General features: G+C 45.5%; 1 protein-coding gene across 2 annotated transcripts in view; it reads left to right on the top strand.

The window, feature by feature from the left end:
• Window positions 1–6281: 6281 nt before the first annotated feature.
• sf3b3 (splicing factor 3b, subunit 3) overlaps window positions 6282–18650 on the top strand; it is a 15350-nt gene continuing 2981 nt past the window's right edge. Inside the window, exons 1-24 of one of the 2 annotated variants that reach the window (XM_017441943.2) lie at window positions 6282–6395; window positions 7356–7466; window positions 7806–7961; window positions 8046–8216; window positions 8303–8475; window positions 8655–8796; window positions 8994–9106; window positions 9247–9384; window positions 9473–9576; window positions 9650–9815; window positions 9895–9990; window positions 10623–10695; window positions 11286–11437; window positions 11524–11679; window positions 11919–12074; window positions 12212–12355; window positions 12631–12753; window positions 13456–13610; window positions 13687–13861; window positions 14945–15150; window positions 15221–15377; window positions 16886–17011; window positions 17363–17575; window positions 17805–17903. In XM_017441943.2, coding sequence (XP_017297432.1) covers window positions 7397–7466; window positions 7806–7961; window positions 8046–8216; window positions 8303–8475; window positions 8655–8796; window positions 8994–9106; window positions 9247–9384; window positions 9473–9576; window positions 9650–9815; window positions 9895–9990; window positions 10623–10695; window positions 11286–11437; window positions 11524–11679; window positions 11919–12074; window positions 12212–12355; window positions 12631–12753; window positions 13456–13610; window positions 13687–13861; window positions 14945–15150; window positions 15221–15377; window positions 16886–17011; window positions 17363–17575; window positions 17805–17903 — 3264 coding nt within the window. In that variant the 5' untranslated portion in view covers window positions 6282–6395; window positions 7356–7396. Of the gene's footprint in view, window positions 6396–6443; window positions 6463–7355; window positions 7467–7805; window positions 7962–8045; window positions 8217–8302; window positions 8476–8654; window positions 8797–8993; window positions 9107–9246; window positions 9385–9472; window positions 9577–9649; window positions 9816–9894; window positions 9991–10622; window positions 10696–11285; window positions 11438–11523; window positions 11680–11918; window positions 12075–12211; window positions 12356–12630; window positions 12754–13455; window positions 13611–13686; window positions 13862–14944; window positions 15151–15220; window positions 15378–16885; window positions 17012–17362; window positions 17576–17804; window positions 17904–18650 lie in introns of those variants that run through there. The other variant, XM_037978408.1, reaches the window with a different exon arrangement.

Here is an 18650-nt window from a genome sequence, read left to right as displayed (position 1 = left end):
TTTGGCATATTTGAAGGCACAGTGAGGATTAACAGGGATAAACGGGCTTAACCGTGTATCTGTATTCCAACAACCGTACGGTGGATTCACCTCCGCCCACACCAGGTCACGCAGATTTACATACTGAGAACACTTTAACAAGCAGGTCACTTTAGACTAAACATATCATCCAAACATCTCTGCTGGGACCAAGAGACAGACAGACAGGTTTGTTTCGTACCCGGACAGTCTGGGTACGAAGTGACCAAAGCTGCAAAGGTACAAAAACAATCAGACAGAAAAAAAGAGCTTTGATTCCAGTCTGTGGTGCTTCAGAGAAACTGAAAGAGGTCCTGTAAGAAAACGAGTCTGAGAAATAACACCAAGAAGCTCTGCGTTTGTCTGACTCATCAGACGAGTCACCTGAGCTCCACTCCTGCATTAAATAAACAACAACAACAACAACAACAACCCTTCCTGAGTGCTGCTGTGACCCTCAGTGAGTCAGCTGAGGAGGAAAGACTCAAACCTGAGCTCGTCTTCACTTCTTTCTGCACTCAGAGAGAGGAAATGATGAAGCAGGATATCCTCCTTTCTCCTATCTGGGTCGAGCTTCCCTGAGTTCCCATGATGCAACAGACTATTTTCATATTGTTTCAGCCTCGGAGGTTTTAACATCTCCACGAGCCCAGGTTGGAGCGGTCCTGGAGCTCTTCACACTTTTATATATCAGAAGATAAGAATTAGTGGTTCATGGTTCTGTGCACAGGAGTCAGAGTGTAACCTGGGGTTGGACCACGGTTCGAACAGGAAGCCACCGATCCACCTCACAGCTCTGTGCAAAACTCCTGAGCCACTCCTGACCTCTGAGTTTTCCTTCAAAGCATCTAGACTTTAATCTGTGAAGGTGGCTTTAATCAAACCTTCTGAAGGTTTTATCTTCTTGAAAACTGGCTGCTTTTTGTTGGCAGAAAGAGCATCAACAAGTTGTTGTTTTTGTTTGTTTAAATCTGAGCCTGTCGTCCTCTGATCAAAGCTAATAAAATTAAACAGCAAAGATTTGACAGAAATTAGGACGAGAAGTGATGCATAGAAACATTTACTGTTTGATTTATGACCTGCGTTCTTCCACAGAACAATCCTCAGGGTTCTCTAGACGTTCCTGCATGATGTAGATCTAACTCAGGAGAAATGAAGTTAAGGTTCTATATTTCATTTCAGCAGAGCCCATGTTCAGGTGTATGCCAACATAAATCTGGTTAAACTGACCGAATCCTCCGATGAATCAAACATTTTCAGAGTCGGTTCTGATCCATCTGATTTCTTGCTGTGCTTTCCCAGCAGCAGATCTGTTCTCTGAATGTCTCGTTGTGACGAATGTGTGTAAAAACAAACGACTAAGAGACAAACTAACCTTCCTAAGTGTAAAATCAACAGGATCTACTTGGTTTGAAGAGAAGTCAGTTAAAACTCTGCTCCCTGGTATCTGATGAACCTATTTGAAGCTCTGTCTAACGAGTTAATTAGTAGAGGTTGAAGAAGCTTCTGAGCGCCACCGCTGCAGACTTCTAATGATTTAATAAAGATAATCAGCTGCAGCTTTAGACTTGGGTTTGGGAGAAGAGGAACCATCTATAATTATATGATTTGGCTCATCAAAGCAAAGCAAAGCATGACACTTCCTGGAAATTTCTACTGATATCCAGCTAATTATTTTCTCAGGCAGGAAAATACAAAACATTCATTAAGTCGACTGAAGCTGAAAGCTTCACTTCTGACAACTCTGCTTTTAGAACAACCAGCTTCTGTTTCTAAGAAGAGAAACGGGTCAGCTGGAGCTTGGACCAAACGGGACAATGAGCAGCTGATCTACAACAGAACGGTCCAGAACCAGAACCAGAACCTCAGAGAGCTGAGCAGAAACCAACGCTGGAAAGAAGAGTGGGCCACAACTCCTCCACAACCAGGAACCCACTGAGAGTTCTGCTGCTGGAGGAGGTTCTGCTGGGTTCTGTTGGGTCAGGAAGTGGAACCAGGCTCCTCAGTCGTGTGGTTTTTCATTTAAATCAGACACTTTGATGCTGTTCTAAAGAAACTTTCCCATCGACAGGTGAGGATTGTTTTCTCCCTGCAGCATCGAATGATTTCCTGTGAACAGGTACATCCGTCTCACACCTGTTTCACACTTGTCTCACACCTGTCATACACCTGCCTCACCCCTGTCTCACCCCTGTCTCACACGTCTCACCCCTGTCTCACCCCTGTCTCACACATCTCACCCCTGTCTCACCCCTGTCTCACCCATGTCTCACATGTCTCACCCATGTCTCACCCCTGTCTCACACATCTCACCCCTGTCTCACACATCTCACCCCTGTCTCACCCCTGTCTCACACATCTCACCCCTGTCACACACCTGTCTGTTGTCACTACTCCTCAGCTTTCCAACCATCTGTGAGACACAAAAAGATCAAAGAATCTTTTACTGTAAATAGTTTCCTGTAAGATGAAAAAGATAAAAGCTTTCAGCATTAAAGCAGTAAAAAGAAGTTTAAACTCTGCAGCTGTTAGTTTTTATATATTTTAAAATGTGTGAAACAGAGACACAGACAGAGACAGGGACAGAGACACATACAGACAGAGACAGGGACACGGACAGAGACAGGGACAGGGACACAGACAGAGACACAGACAGAGACACAGACAGGGACAGGGACAGGGACAGAGACACAGACACAGACACAGGCAGGGACATAGACACAGACAGGGACAGAGATAGGGACAGAGACACATACAGACAGAGACAGGGACAGAGATAGGGACAGAGACACATACAGACAGAGACAGGGACACGGACAGAGACGGGGACAGGGACAGAGACACAGACAGACACAGACAGGGACAGAGATAGGGACAGAGACACATACAGACAGAGACAGGGACACGGACAGAGACGGGGACACAGACAGAGACACAGACAGGGACAGGGACAGACAGAGGCAGAGACAGACACAGGGACAGGGACAGAGACACATACAGACACAGACAGGGACAGAGACACAGACAGACACAGGGACAGAGACAGCGTCGATGAAGACAAGGTTCCAGCAGATTAAAGGGATGATTCAGGATTATTTAACAGCCTGAATGTCAGCACTGAAGTAGGGCAGGAAGATGCAGGCGCTTCAGTTCTTTTCTTGATGAAAATGTAAAATAAATCGGATGAAAGGCTGAAACGTTCCTGGGAAATCTCTGATCCTTAGAGGAACCACTGGAACATCTGTCCTGAACCTGTCCGAGCCGCTGCGGACCCGAGGAGGTCCGGCGGGTCAGCTGATCAGAACCGTGTCCCTGATTATTTCTGAGGAAATAAAGCATCTTAACGACAAATCATCTTTTAACGAAAGCTTCTGATTTGATTCAAACTGCATCGAAACTAATCTGAGGCTGATTAAAAACTGAAGGTTCAAACTTTATTTATACTGGATTTATACCGACAGAAATAAATATAAAATATCTGTAATAAATCTTTATTATTTGTAAAATATATATATATTATTTGTAATAAATCTTTATTATTTTTAATATTTATTTATTATTTGTGATGTACTGTGGGTTGCAAAAATATTCACCCCCTTGTCATTCTGTTTTTGTTTATTTTTTGACTTAAATTCATTTTTAATTAGATTATAACTAATAATCTTTCAGATTACTAATCCAGGAGTCACATTACTTCTGTTCTGACAGAACCAGCATCATGAAGACCAAGGAACTCAGAAACAAAGATGTGGAGAAGCACAGCTCAGGGTTGGCTTTTAAAAACTTTTTTCAAATGTTTTATTATTGTTTTATAATCTTCTGGAAGCTAACAAGCTACTAGCACAACTTTTTTTGTTATTTTTGTATTTTTAGTATGATAATAATATAATTTTGTCACAGATGTTTCTTCTCACATTTTTACAGAAAAACTGAAACTATTGTAGTTCTGAACATAAATAATTTTCATTTCCATGTTAGTTTTGGTCAAAGCTACAAGGAGCCGCTGGAGGGGGACGACAGGGCCACATGTGGCCCCGGAGCCGCAGGTTGTGAACCCTAATCTGAGCTGTGGGCTGCAAAAGGAGCAGCAGGAAGTAAACATCAGCGTCTCGTTTCCTCCTGCTGCTCAGAATTTAAGCCAAAATCTTCCTTTTGTTCTTTTATGGAGACGCCATGTTGTATTTCTGGAGGCAGAGTTTGTCCACTTGAGACAGGGGCGGTACCTCCAGTAGTCCCGCCTCCACGGCGTCCTAACTCCCTAACAAGCTGTCAGTCACAGGGTGAGAAGACACTTTTCTTTAAGCCTCAAATAACTCAAATGAAACATATTTAAAGCAATTCATGTTTGAACAAACAGCAGCAGGTTTACATGAAGGGGCGGGGCTTAGGAACTGTACTGGAACCAACCAGCAGGGGGCGCTCATCTTTTAAGGCTTCAACTTCCTGCTTCTGGTCCTGTTTCTAGTTATGTGTGGACAGAAGGGAACAAACCAGCCTTACAATTCAAACCTTTGCTGATATTTTAGACTAGAGACACACATGAGTCAAATGTCCCTCGCTGGAAGAGGACGCAGTTTAGACATCATAAATCAGACGACTTGTTTTGTGTAAACCCAGGAGACAACATGGACACGTCCTGATCTACCTGCTACCTGTTTCCTGTTTCCTGTTTCCTGTTTCCTATTTCCTACACAGCCCTCTGACTGCTGCTGTCTCTTAGCAACACCATCAAGCAAATCAATGCAGGGAGGACAGAGACAGGGACAGGGACGGGAGTGATGAGAAGACAGAAACAAGAGGCGGAGGAGCAAAGTGTCCAATAAATCCTGAGGACAGAGACAGGGACAGGGACAGGAGTGATGAGAGGACAGAAACAAGAGGGGGAGGAGCAAAGTGTCCAATAAATCCTGAGGACAGAGACAGGGACAGGGACAGAGACAGATTTGAACCCAACCTATCAGAAAATTCTGCTCCAAACCGTCAGGAGGAAAAAACTTCAGCTTTAAACCAACCAGACTGAGAGGAAAACACCTCAACCCAGACCCCCCGAACCGAACCGAACCGAACCGAACCTCGGGGCCTCCGGCAGCATCAGCAGCTAAGGAGGCTGAGGAGGCTGAGGATGAGGAGGATGAGGAGGATGAGCCCCTTCCTCAGCAGCAGAATCCGGACCGGATGGAAAAGAAAAGCCTTCATCTCACCTCTCGGTACCGGTTCGGTGGTTCTGATCCTCCTCTTCAGAGCTGCAGAGGGTCCAGGCTCTGAGCGCGTGCAGCCCTCACGTTGTCTGAATATAAATGCGCACGCGCGCACGCATGCACGCGCGGCTCAGAATAAAGGAGAAGAACCAAAACGGTTTGTAGCTGTTGAAGTTGAGATGTCCGACACAGGAGGAGGACCCCTGAAGTACTCCTCAGAACCAGGGGGGAGGGGACCTACAGCTTCCGGTTTCACCCTTTCACAGTTAAACTCAGCAGAAAACAACAACAAAACTCACCAGCATGTAAAGAAAAACATTGTTACCATGAAGTTTAAAAACAAATCAAAGCTGAGTCATCTGTTTATTTTAGTAAAGCTGAAGGCGGGTGATCATGTTTCTGCCTCAGTGTACCTGTTAGCAAAATACCTCCTGAACCAGTGGTCATAATTTAATTAAACGTTTCAGGAAATCATTGTTGGACAATCATCTACAGCTCAATAACTTTTGGAGTCAACCCAGTCAAAGATGGCCGCCACAGCTACATTAGAGAACACAAAGATGGCGCTGACTCAGCCAGTTTCACAGATTTTGAGCTGAGATTTGTTGAGGTAGTAGCTGAGAGTCATCTCCGTCACATACTCTGAGTGTTAATGTTATTTTAAAGACTCTCTGTCTGGTTCTGTTAAAGAAACCGGCGGGGGGTGATATGCATTCCTTTAAGGAATGTTAGGGTTTATCATTGTTATTTTATTTATTGTTAAATCTGGGGTAAATATGGATTTCATTGTTTGTCTTATGAACATATCCAGATTTTAGGATTAATAAAGCACTGAATTTGTTCCAGATGTTTAGTTTCCTTTTTCTTTAAATATCTGATAATATTTAATTTAAAATGTTTAAGTCAAAAGGTCATATTTTCAAAAGGTGAGTTATTTTCTACCATAAGATCAAATAAACCGTTTTTCATGGTTTTGCCGCCATCTGCCGGACATTATGCGCTACTGCAGGCAGTTATTTTCAGTCAGGCGCTGTTCAGGCCACCCATGAAGCGTCTCTGCGCCGGAAGAAGGACCCCACAAACGGCTGCCCTGCGTTGCTTCCTGGAGCGGCAGAGTTTCTTTGAATGGATCAGTTTTTAAATCCGTCTGAAATCTCAATCATCTAATTAAACTCACCGGTAAATATCTTATTTTATAAATGCTCATCGTGTCTGAGACTGAATGCACATCATATGATGGTAAAATGTGAGTTTTTTCGTGTTAAAGCAGGAAATAAAAGGTAAAAGCGAAAAGTAGCGCTTTGTATGAACAGCTAGCAGATGAACGAAGAGGCCGAGTTTATGTTAAAGTAGTTTAAAAAGCTGCTCAAAGCTTCAGACTTGGATTAGAAAGTATTAATTTGATGTGAAATTCAGTTAACGGGTTCTGTGTTTAATGTAGAAAAGTTAGAGAAAGAAAACACCAACCGAGGCTTCTGGTTCTGTAATCTGAGAAAAGGTGAATTTATTTGTTTCTAAGCTTATAAACCAAAAAAAAAACCACATTAGGTTTGACTGAATTGCCCCACAGGCTGTAAATAATCTGTTTTTAATGTTTAAAGAGCTCCATTATATAGAGAATTAAAATTTTATTTTTTAGTGTTTTTCATCAGAAATAGTTTGAGATCAAATCCAGTTGTTGGGTTTTATACCCAACAAACCTGACCTAGAGTTTAAAACATAAACAACATTTAGTTATAAAAAGAGGAGTATTTTTTCAGGTTCTTTCTTAATAGATTTAATCAACAAAAACAGACATTTTAGTTTTAACAAGTCTGATCTACAGTAAAAAAAAAATACATTTTCTCCAAAAAGATAAACAAAACCTGTGCTGTGAAGGACTGTTAGATTTCTAAATGTTACCTGGGTTAAAGTAACAGATTTTAAAATCTTACTTGGGTTAAAGTAACAGATTTCTAAGTGTTTCCTGGGGTAAAATAACAGATTTTAAAATCTTACCTGGGTTAAAGTAACAGATTTTTAAATGTTCCCCGGGTTAAAGGGTTTTTACTGTGAGGCCTTGTGTTTCTGACCTCTTCATTTGTCTTCGGTGGACTTTTCTAAGTCGCTTTAAAAGTTTTTCCTCTCGTTTGTTGGCAGTTCTGAGTCGGGCCGAGCGCTCCGTTCGCTGAAGGAGAACCATGTTTCTCTACAACATCACCCTGCAGCGGGCCACCGGCATCAGCCACGCCATCCATGGAAACTTCTCAGGTGAACTTCAGAGCTCTTATTAGAAGGTTGTGGTTGAAGTTCAGCTTCTGTGCCTTGATGTGGATTCAGAGAAAACCCGTACGATCTCAGCAGCACACAAAGAAAACTGAGCTCAGACTAGCCTACTGGTAGAAATCTGTTTTATTTAATCCGTAAATCCAGTTAAAGAGAAGTTTTAAACTAAATAATTCAGACTGAATGTTCTTCTTTTAGTAAGAGCAACGGTGGCCAGTTTTCTTTATTTGTTGCCTCTGGCAGACGCTCCACTGTTCTCAGGGAGCAGAAAGCAGGCTCTATATTTTACAAAAACTGACTGATCAGATGTCTGTCTTTGGGTAGGAACCAAGATGCAGGAGATTGTCGTTTCCAGGGGAAAGATCCTGGAGTTGCTGCGTCCCGATGCCAACACAGGGAAGGTGCACACTCTTCTGACCATGGAGGTGTTTGGCATCATCAGATCCCTGATGGCGTTCAGGCTCACCGGAGGAACTAAAGGTCTGTTCGTTTCACTCTCACTCGTGTTTGAAGCTGCAAACAGCGCGTAGAAGGCGGCTGACATGTTGACACCTGGTTTTGTAGATTACATTGTTGTGGGAAGTGACAGCGGTCGGATCGTCATTCTGGAGTATCATCCATCTAAGAACCAGTTTGAGAAGGTCCACCAGGAGACATTTGGGAAGAGCGGCTGCCGGCGCATCGTTCCCGGGCAGTTCCTGGCCGTCGACCCAAAAGGCCGAGCTGTGATGATCGGTGAGTGTTCTCCTGTTCCCCGCCTCCGAGGGAAAACCGTATAAAATAACACTAAAGTTAAAGAAATGTTTTCTTCTGTTTCCCAGGAGCGATAGAGAAGCAGAAGCTGGTTTATATTCTGAACAGAGATGCTGCTGCCAGGCTGACCATCTCCTCTCCTCTGGAAGCCCACAAAGCAAACACACTCGTCTATCATGTGGTGGGAGTCGATGTGGGCTTTGAAAATCCAATGTTTGCCTGCTTAGAAATGGATTACGAGGTGAGTTCAAGGGAAACTGAGGTTTACCTGCTGAAGATGTGATGAGTTGATCATGTCTCTTCTCTGACTGTCACTGGAGAAAGATTCAACACCTCTGATTTAAGCCAACGTTCACAAATCGTCCGAAACGCGCTTTGACAGCTTCTGACTCATGTTTAAAAAGGTGTTTGTACTTTCAGGAAGCGGACAATGACCCAACAGGAGAAGCAGCTGCAAACACTCAGCAGACTCTCACCTTCTATGAGCTGGACCTGGGCTTGAACCACGTGGTCCGAAAGTACAGCGAAGCTTTGGAGGAACATGGAAACTTCCTCATTACTGGTAGGAATTCAGGAGAAACCTTCTTATCGTCACCAGGGAGCTTGAATCGGTCAGATAAACTGAAATCCATCAGTAGATTATTTAAATAATCTTCAGCTGCAGCCTGAAGGATGGGAAGAGTTCTCTGATTAAAACGTGAAGAAACTTCACGTCACGGTCAGCCCTCCTCGTCTCACTGAACCTTCCTCTTTCTCTAGTACCTGGTGGTTCTGATGGGCCCAGTGGAGTTCTGATCTGCTCTGAGAACTACATCACCTACAAGAACTTTGGAGACCAGCCTGACATTCGCTGCCCCATCCCCCGCCGCAGGGTGAGCCGTCCGTCGGGATTTGTTCCAGGACTTGTTCCGCGGCTCTGAGAATAAAACCCAAGCTGTTGCTGCTGTTTATGTCCGTGGTTGTCGTGTAATTTAGCCTCTGCGTTATTTTTACTCTGCGTTTTGTTTCTCAGAACGACCTGGATGACCCGGAGCGAGGCATGATATTTGTCTGCTCTGCCACCCACAAAACCAAGTCCATGTTCTTTTTCCTGGCTCAGACCGAGCAGGGAGACATCTTTAAGGTCACTCTGGAGACGGATGAAGAAATGGTGAGCACAAACAGGAAGCTTCTCCACCTGCGCGCCCCTGTTTCTGTTCCTGCTCCTGCTGGGAAAATGAGTGATGTTTGTGTTTCAGGTGACAGAAATCAGGCTGAAGTACTTCGACACCATCCCTGTGGCAGCAGCCATGTGCGTCCTGAAGACGGGCTTCCTGTTTGTGTCCTCAGAGTTTGGGAATCAGTACGTTCTAGCTGCACATGCAGGTTTTTATTGGGTTCTATCAGACCTATTGAGCTGGTGTTTTCCTCCTCAGTTACCTTTACCAAATCGCTCATTTGGGAGATGACGATGAGGAGCCCGAGTTCTCCTCTGCCATGCCGTTGGAAGAGGGCGACACCTTCTTCTTTCAGCCTCGACCCTTGAAGAACTTGGTTCTGGTGGACGAGCAGGAGAACTTGTCACCGATCATGTCCTGCCAGGTGAGTGTGTCTCGTTTTATCAGCGCTGGTTTGGAAATCAACAGACTTCAGATTTGATTTTTACCCTGCTCGTCATCAGATCGCTGATTTGGCCAACGAAGACACGCCTCAGCTGTACGTAGCCTGTGGACGAGGACCGAGGTCCACCCTGAGGGTCCTCCGGCACGGGCTGGAGGTACACACACTCTTTCTTCATCACTCACACACACACACACACACACTTTGCTGGCTGAGTAATGATGAGCTTTTCATGTCTCTTCTCTGACTAACACCTGAAGAGTCTGTCAAACATTCTGATTTCAGCCTGAAGCAAAGTGCAGGGGTCAAAGTTCAGGACAGTTTCTGCTTTCTTCTTGGTTTTTAGACATTAAATCCAGAATCTGACCGAGCTGCGACTCGCTGCCAAACGTTCTTATTTTCCCCCAAGGCTCGCAGTCCGGTCGCTCCAACTCTGAGCAACATGTTTTATCTGAAGTTAGTCAGCGCCGGCGTCTCCAAGTCCCTCAGCTGTTTGGACTCGTCCAGGTCTGAAAAATGGCCAGAAGCTGGTCCGAGTGTTCCTGACTCTAAAGCAAACGAAGGGTTAATGTTCTTTATTTAACAGGAAAAACCAAAATAAATCTGTATCCAGCAACAGTCCCAGAAGTATTAAAAACTAAATGTCAGTTAATTTAAACAGATTTATTTTAATTCATGGTCAACAAACCGCTGGCTTTAAACGTGATGATGATGAAGATGATCCTGTGATGATGATGATGATGATGGTTATGAAGCTAAACACCGCGAGCGTCTTGTTTTTCCCCTCAGGTGTCAGAGATGGCCGTGTCCGAGCTGCCCGGTAACCCCAACGCCGTGTGGACCGTCCGGAGACACGTGGAAGGTACCGTCCTCCATTTTCATTCTGACTGACCTGATGAGCTCATGGCTAGTCAGAACCAGGACCAACTTCAGGCGGTTCACGTGAACACCGTTTTATAAATCTTTTTACCGCCGTCAGTTTCACATTACTCAGTATTAACGGGCAGCAGCAGCTAGCAGTAGCTCTTCCCATGCAGAGTGGAGCACTTCCTGCAGGAACGCCAGAATAAGCATGTGGTGTGAAACTGACATCCACTGTTCAGACTAGCCCTTAGCTCATCAGTTCTGTCACATTTAAACTGTTTCTTCTGCAGCAGGTAAGATGTTTACTGTTCATAACCTGATTACAGATACCCTCTCTAAAATGTCTGAACTGTCCCTTTAAATGAAGTAAAACAGGATGAGAACAAAAAGAAGAAACATTTTCACAGAAAAGACGAGTTTGTGTTTTAAATGAATCCAGTTAAAACCTGTTAGTAATCTGCTGCAGCGCGGCCATGAAAGGCAGGGTTCTGGTTCTGGTTGGGCTCTGCTGGTTAAGTTTTTACGTGTCAAACCTCAGAAAGAGGCGGAGCTAATCGATCCTCCTGACCTGTTCTCGCGTTTCTCCAGATGAGTTTGACGCCTACATCATCGTGTCTTTCGTCAACGCCACCCTGGTCCTGTCCATCGGAGAGACCGTGGAGGAAGTGACGGATTCTGGGTTTCTGGGAACGACTCCCACCCTCTCCTGCTCCCTGCTGGGTGAAGATGCCCTCGTTCAGGTGGGGGGGGGGTTCCCAGCCTGAGGTGAACGGATGAATATCTGCAACAAACGTTTTTACTCCTCCTCCTTTCGTTCCTCGTCCAGGTTTACCCGGACGGCATCCGTCACATCCGAGCAGACAAGCGTGTGAACGAGTGGAAAACTCCGGGTAAGAAGACGATCGTGCGCTGTGCCGTGAACCAGCGGCAGGTGGTCATCGCGCTGACGGGAGGAGAGCTGGTCTACTTCGAGATGGACCCGGTGAGAGGACAGAAACAAGCTTTCTGGAGGTTTTTCAGTTTTCTAACCTTTTTTCCTTCTTCTCATCACACGTCTGGAACGATCTTACGTTAAACGTTAAAGTCTTCCTCTCACTCCACAGAAGAGGAGCAGAAATAAAAACACACGTTAGAATAATAAAAAAGGTGGACTGTGGAAACCCTGACGCTCACAGGAAGCCTTTAATGACGCTCTAACTCTGCTGTTTGCTCCGTCTGCAGTCCGGACAGCTGAACGAGTACACGGAGAGGAAGGAGATGTCTGCAGACGTGGTCTGTATGAGTCTCGCCAACGTCCCTCCTGGTGAGCAGCGCTCTCGCTTCCTGGCTGTCGGGCTGGTGGACAACACAGTCCGGATCATCTCCCTGGACCCTTCGGTACCAACGCTGCTTCACTCTTACACAAATATAGTTGTTGTTGTTCCAAACATCAGGAATGGTTTGAAATGTTTGACTGAAAGTCCCGTCGGATAAACAAGACAAGACAAAGACCTCTGACCTTTCCTCACATCCAGGACTGCCTGCAGCCTCTGAGCATGCAGGCTCTTCCTGCTCAGCCTGAAAGTCTGTGTATCGTAGAGATGGGAGGGCTGGAGAAACAGGACGAGCTCGGAGATAAAGGGACCATCGGCTTCCTCTACCTCAACATCGGCCTGCAGGTACGCTTCCTCATGACCCTACATCCAGAAACAAACCCCCAAAGTCACCCAGAGAAGGAAATCATCCCGGTTCCACGGCCCATTAAACAGCCAGGAGTAACCTGCATTTTAAATGTTTTTGACCCAAACAGAACTTTCAGCTCATCGTCCAGAACTTTCCTGAAACACATCAGCTGCTGCTCACAGCAGCTAAAATGACTTTTATTGTTTTTAAATACAAACAGGTTGTCTTCCTTCCTCAGTTTTTCTGATGTGATTGTGAAACTGTGTTGTAGAACGGTGTGCTGCTGAGGACCGTCCTGGACCCTGTGACCGGCGACCTGTCCGACACCAGAACCCGCTACCTGGGGTCCCGACCGGTCAAACTCTTCAGGGTCCGGATGCAGGGACAGGAAGCTGTACGTAACTTTTATTATCAGTTGGTCCACAAGAACCTCCTCTCCCATCTGATGTCTCCTGAGTCCCTTCAGGCCCTGAACCTTCGACTTTACATGACCTTTGAACTTTTCATTAAAGCGGTGTGACCTTTGAACTCAGGGGGGTTAACTCAAAATGAAACCAATATTTATCTTTAGAAAATGAACTTCATGTTTTTCAGATTTTTAAAAAATTAACCTTTTTCCTGTTTATCAGTCAGAACAAACTCTTCTCTGGATTCCTTCTTAATTAAAAACTTTTATTCATTTTTGATGTTTTTATTAAATGAGTAGTTTTTACTGATTTGTAATTAAAATATTTTACCACAGGTCAAAACCTTCAGTGTAAAATCAAATCTTTCAACTTCAAATTACAGCAGAAACCAAAGATCAAATAAACAGTTTGAGTCATTTAACATCTCAGGACATTAGAGGGAAACTCCTTGGGGGGAGGGGCTCGGCGGACAGTTCGGTCCGATCCGCTCTTTTCCTCTCAGCTCAGATTAACCAGAGGCTCAAACTTGGACAGATCACCGTGTGAACTCAGCATTGAGTCTGTTCTGTTTTAGATAACTGATCGACTCTTCCTCTCAGCACGTAGCTGCAGAAGGGACGGACCGTGCGGTCCTAGTGCCTGCCACGTTTGAAGTGTGTGAAAATGTTTGTCCTCGCTCCTCCTGGCAGGTGCTGGCGATGTCCAGCCGCTCGTGGCTCAGCTACTCGTATCAGTCGCGCTTCCATCTGACCCCGCTCTCCTACGAGACTCTGGAGTACGCCTCGGGATTCGCCTCAGAGCAGTGCCCTGAAGGCATCGTGGCCATCTCCACCAACACGCTGAGGTGATGTGACCAACAGGTTCAAAATGAGTCAAAAGAGAGGAATCATCTGACGTCTCTGTCCTCACCTGTCTGACAGGATTTTGGCTTTGGAGAAACTGGGGGCCGTCTTTAACCAGGTGGCCTTTCCTCTGCAGTACACCCCCAGGAAGTTTGTGATTCACCCAGAGACCAACAACCTCGTTCTGATCGAGACCGACCACAACTCCTACACCGAGACCACCAAAGCTCAGAGAAAGCAGCAGATGGCTGAGGTACGAGGAGCTGAAACTTCAGACTGTCTGTAATCAAAAACATCAGTTTCTGTCATTTTAAAGTGAAAAATGTCTCCTGGCCTGGAGTTTCAAAACCATAATACAGAGTTTCTGTCTTTAAATGATTGTTTGGGGCTTAATTTAACCCAAACTCTTCAGGGTTCTTGTAAGGAAACAACTCCTTTGTTTGCAGCTAAATTCAGAGCTCCGTTGAGATCAGCTCCAGAAATTCTCCCGTTAGAGTTCAGAATAACTCGTTTCGTCTGATTTGAGCTCCTCCGCTCTCCTGTCGCCTCTCGCAGCTTTCAGCCGTTTCTTTTCAGAAGAAGAAGAAGAAGAAGAAGAAGAGCTTTACCTTTCCTCTTCTCAGCTGCCGTCTCTGACTCTGTTTACATCCAGGGATTATTTTAATCGATGATGTTCAAATGTAAACAAACCACCGATTGTTGGCAACAAAACCTGACGGCTGATTTCACTCGTTCATTACGAATGCTGTCTTTAGTGGTTATTTTTAACAGAAACACAAAGAACAATCAAATCAAAAACATTTTAATAATAATTATAACTTTAAAGTTACCATCATGGTTTTATTGAAAGACTTTGGCTGCTTAAAAAACAACAACCAAAGCAGAAAAGACACAGATGATCTGTTTACTTTAAGTAGCTTCATAAAGAGATTATCTGAGCTGTCAGGCTGAATCATCTCAGGGAAAACCCGGAGCTGACTCACCTTCTGCCGGTCGAATTCCTGGACTTGGTTTGATGGTTTTAGGTACGTCAGCGTGACGTCTAAACCACAAAGCTGCAGCTGATGGAGGACTGAGCTCTGATGTTGGAGGTATTCAGGTGAATCTGCCACTGAGGAAGTCTTATTAGCACTCAGCCAAGCAGCACTGGTTAACCAGCCGTTAACTTCAACTCGTAAAGCTTTAAATAAATCTCTGATGGTGCAGGCTGAGTCTTAAACAGGTGTTGTGTTCAGTGACAGTCAGAGCCCTGAAACAGACTCTAGAATAACAGATTTATCTAGAATAACAGATTTATCTAGAATAACGATGATCTGCTCCCGGCGTGCTCCTGCAGGAGATGGTGGAGGCTGCAGGCGAGGACGAGCGAGAGCTGGCTGCAGAGATGGCCGCGGCGTTCCTCAATGAAAATCTCCCGGAGGCCATTTTTGGTTCTCCTAAAGCCGGAGCGGGTCAGTGGGCCTCGCTGGTGCGACTGATAAACCCCATCCAGGGCTCCACTCTGGACCAGGTGCAGCTGGAGCAGAACGAAGCTGCGTTCAGGTGAGCAGAACCGCTGAAGATCACGTTGCTCAGACTCAGGCGTGTCTCTGAACTAACCTCGTGTTTGCAGCGTCGCTGTGTGTCGTTTCACCAACTCGGGCGATGATTGGTACGTCCTGGTTGGCGTCGCCAGAGACATGATTCTGAACCCGAGGTCGGTCAGCGGGGGCTTCATCTACACGTATCGCCTCGGCGGCGGAGGAGAGAAGCTGGAGTTTGTTCATAAGGTGGGTTCAGGAGCAGAGAGTAGATGTCAGTGTGGCCATGTTTCTGGTTTCTAGCCAGCCGGGCTGCTCCGAGCTGTTTGCAGCAGAACCTGCGACAGCTGCTGCATGTCTGCTCTGAGCTGAGGGACTAAAAGAGACAGAGAAGGACCCTGCTGCCGTTAAAACAGGTAATAATGACAGCGGTGTTGAAGGGAACGTCGCCTCCAGCTGAGCTTTGGGCAGTTTCCCAGAAACCATCAGCACGAATCAGCTGTAGAACCGGAAATGACGAGTGAATCACCGGATTTCACACCCGGCTGCAGGACTTTCCCAACCGCTTCAGGAGGTGATTCCATGTGTGCACTTTATTATACAAACCGCAGGTTTTATTCATGAAACACCAGTTGGATAATAACGTCCTGACCTCTGACCCCCTCCTGCAGATACTTGGAGGTTCTTCTGCAAATTACTTTCAGACAAATGTTCTGAACTCGGAGGTGCTTTTCATTCTTCTGCAGCAGTTTGTTTCTAATCGGGTGTTTTGATGTTTTATGAATCCAGATCCAGTGAAGACAGGTTCTTGGTTCTGATCCATGGTTTTCTGTCGTCAGCGGCATCATTTTGTTTTGTTTTGCAGAAATCCACATCTGGAAACTTACTAGAAGAAGCTGTTGGTGCAGCTTTGAGTTCTCCTTGGATCAGATTATTTATTTTCTTTATTAAAATAAACCTTGAATTAGTTGTAAAAGCAGTGAAATGATCTGAAGCTGTTTTTGTCCAACATGAACAAACAGTCCAGGGATGGAAGAAATATTCAACAGTAAATGTTGAACAGATTTGATCAGGATCCAAACTCGACTCAGTGAGAGACGCCTGAATGTGGTGAACTTCGTTAACCTCCCAGGACCTGGGTCCCTGCTTTGTCCCCGCTTTGTCCCTGCTTTGTCCCCGCTTTGTCCCTGCTTTGTCCACTCTTCGTCCACGCATGTGGACATCAGCAGGTCCCAATCAGCCCAACAAGCAAAGAGGACACGCTCTGCAAGAGTTCAGGTCTGAGGAGGTTAATCTGGTTGGAAAGTGTGACTAAAGTGAACCAGTTTGGATTAATTGAACCGTTGATCAGTGACGTTAGTCCTGCCTCTAAATAATCTCCTTACTTTAAATATTTACCTGCGAATATTATTAGCTTTATTTTTATTGAGAGTCTGATAACTTTCAGATTTCTGAAGGAAAAACTGGTCTTTCCCAGCTCATCCATGTTGAAGTAAAATGACTTTATAAGTAGCAGCTTTGGTTGGTTTGTGCTGCAGCAGATCTGTCAGTTTACCGTTGTTTTCAGTTTTATTTATTCCCAACAGGCTGGGATTATTAAAGCACATCTATCTAAGTTTATTCATCTAAAGGAACACAAACAGGCCGACAGGTTAATAAAAGCTTTAAACGATCCAGAGTTAAACCGAGTTCTAAGGATGAGCTGGTTCTGCCGTCCTTCCTCTGACTGGACCTTTCCCTGATTCATCTGTCCGCAGACCCCCGTGGAGGACGTCCCTCTGGCCATCGCCCCCTTCCAGGGACGCGTCCTGGTCGGAGTCGGGAAGCTGCTGAGAATCTACGACCTCGGCAAGAAGAAGCTGCTGCGTAAATGTGAGAACAAGGTGAGAAAAGGCTTTTTACTTTGGCTTCAGCTTTTCTTTGCTGCTTTAACTCAGAGAGGGGATTCAGACCAGCGGCATCTGGAACGAACTTTAAACAAGTTAATCTGTTGTCCTCACGATGGAACCAGAGTCCAGTTTGTTCCTCAGAACGTTCCTTCAGGAACGAAGCTTCAGATGGCTGCCTTTACAGCTCTTTAAACTTATTCTCCTCAGGACGCCTGTGAGGCTCAGACAGAACCGTTTTTCTGTCTTTAAGATCATTTCCTGCATGTTTAAAGAGTTCCAGGTTGTAAATACCAGACGGGAGCAGGGAATACTGAGGAGTTATTTTCTGCCCTTCCTGCTCGGCAGCACGTTCCCAACCTGGTGACGGGGATCCACACCATCGGCCAGCGGGTCATCATCTCCGACGTTCAGGAGAGTCTCTTCTGGGTTCGTTACCGCCGGAACGAGAACCAGCTCATCATCTTCGCCGATGATACGTATCCCCGCTGGGTGACAACGGCCTGTCTGCTCGACTACGACACCATGGCTTCCGCTGACAAGTTCGGCAACATCAGCATCGTGAGTTTATCTTCTGCTCCTCTCTGAGCTGCAGCACGTTACCTGATTACCTCAACTTTCCACACATTATTAAAGAAGTTCAGCTTTCTGACTTTTGTAAGGTTAAATCATTCAACCGCAGTGAAAGCAGAAAATTTATCCCCTCTTAGAGGCGTTCTGAAACATCCGGAGACCTTTGGGGGATTGATGAGATAACAACAGGTTTTAACTCTTTGGTTTGTTTTCCCAGGTGCGTCTTCCTCCCAACACCAGTGATGATGTGGATGAAGACCCCACCGGGAACAAAGCCTTATGGGACAGAGGGCTCCTCAACGGAGCCTCACAGAAGGTAAAGACATTATTTATCTTTCCTGCAGACCTGTCTGAAGACCTTCCTGCCAGGTTCGAGAAGTGTGTTTTTCTGTTTCTCTGAGTGAAAACACACAGCTTGAGTTTTCCTTGAGTTCAGGAGCTGCTCCTCTGCCTAGTCTTCATCAACCACAACTCTAACCTCCAACAGATGCAGCATCAGCATCCCTGGACTTTACATCCTGCTAAAAACTGTTTAGGTTGCACGTGGCCTGGGAAAGCCCCTGCAGCTCAGACCTGGATTCCTTGGTGACACAGCGTTCCTCGGATATTTCCACCTCCAAACACATCGATTCATTTGGAAATGGACGCTGCTGTTTGGTGAACGCCCAACTAGTCCAAGTTATTCTGTGGTCGGTCCAGTTAGAGCCGGTTAAACTCTAATGATCCGTCCGGTTCAGAACCAGCTGGTGTCTCAGATTAAAATCAGTGGTTTCCACTTTTATTTGATGACCGTCTGAACGCAGAGTTGTTTTTCTGGATGCGTATTTGAACCAGCTGCATGGGGAGTGGTGTGTTAGGACTGCTGGTTAACTTTTACACTGTTCAAACTTAAACTTTAAAGAAAATCCAGATAGAAACCCACAGAGATTACTTTGTCTTCTTACGCTGCTTCTAGGTTTCAGTGAGTTAAAGAGACGTTTTCTCCCAACTGGACTCAAGTTTTAGCTGTTCAGGTTCCACCCAGACCTCCACCCAGACCTCCACCCAGACCCCCACCCAGACC

Source organism: Kryptolebias marmoratus, linkage group LG11 (genome assembly GCF_001649575.2).
Source record: "Kryptolebias marmoratus isolate JLee-2015 linkage group LG11, ASM164957v2, whole genome shotgun sequence".
NCBI classification, from domain to species: domain Eukaryota; kingdom Metazoa; phylum Chordata; class Actinopteri; order Cyprinodontiformes; family Rivulidae; genus Kryptolebias; species Kryptolebias marmoratus.
The sequence above is the reverse complement of the archived record's forward strand: the minus strand, read 5'-3'. Positions and strand labels throughout refer to the sequence as shown.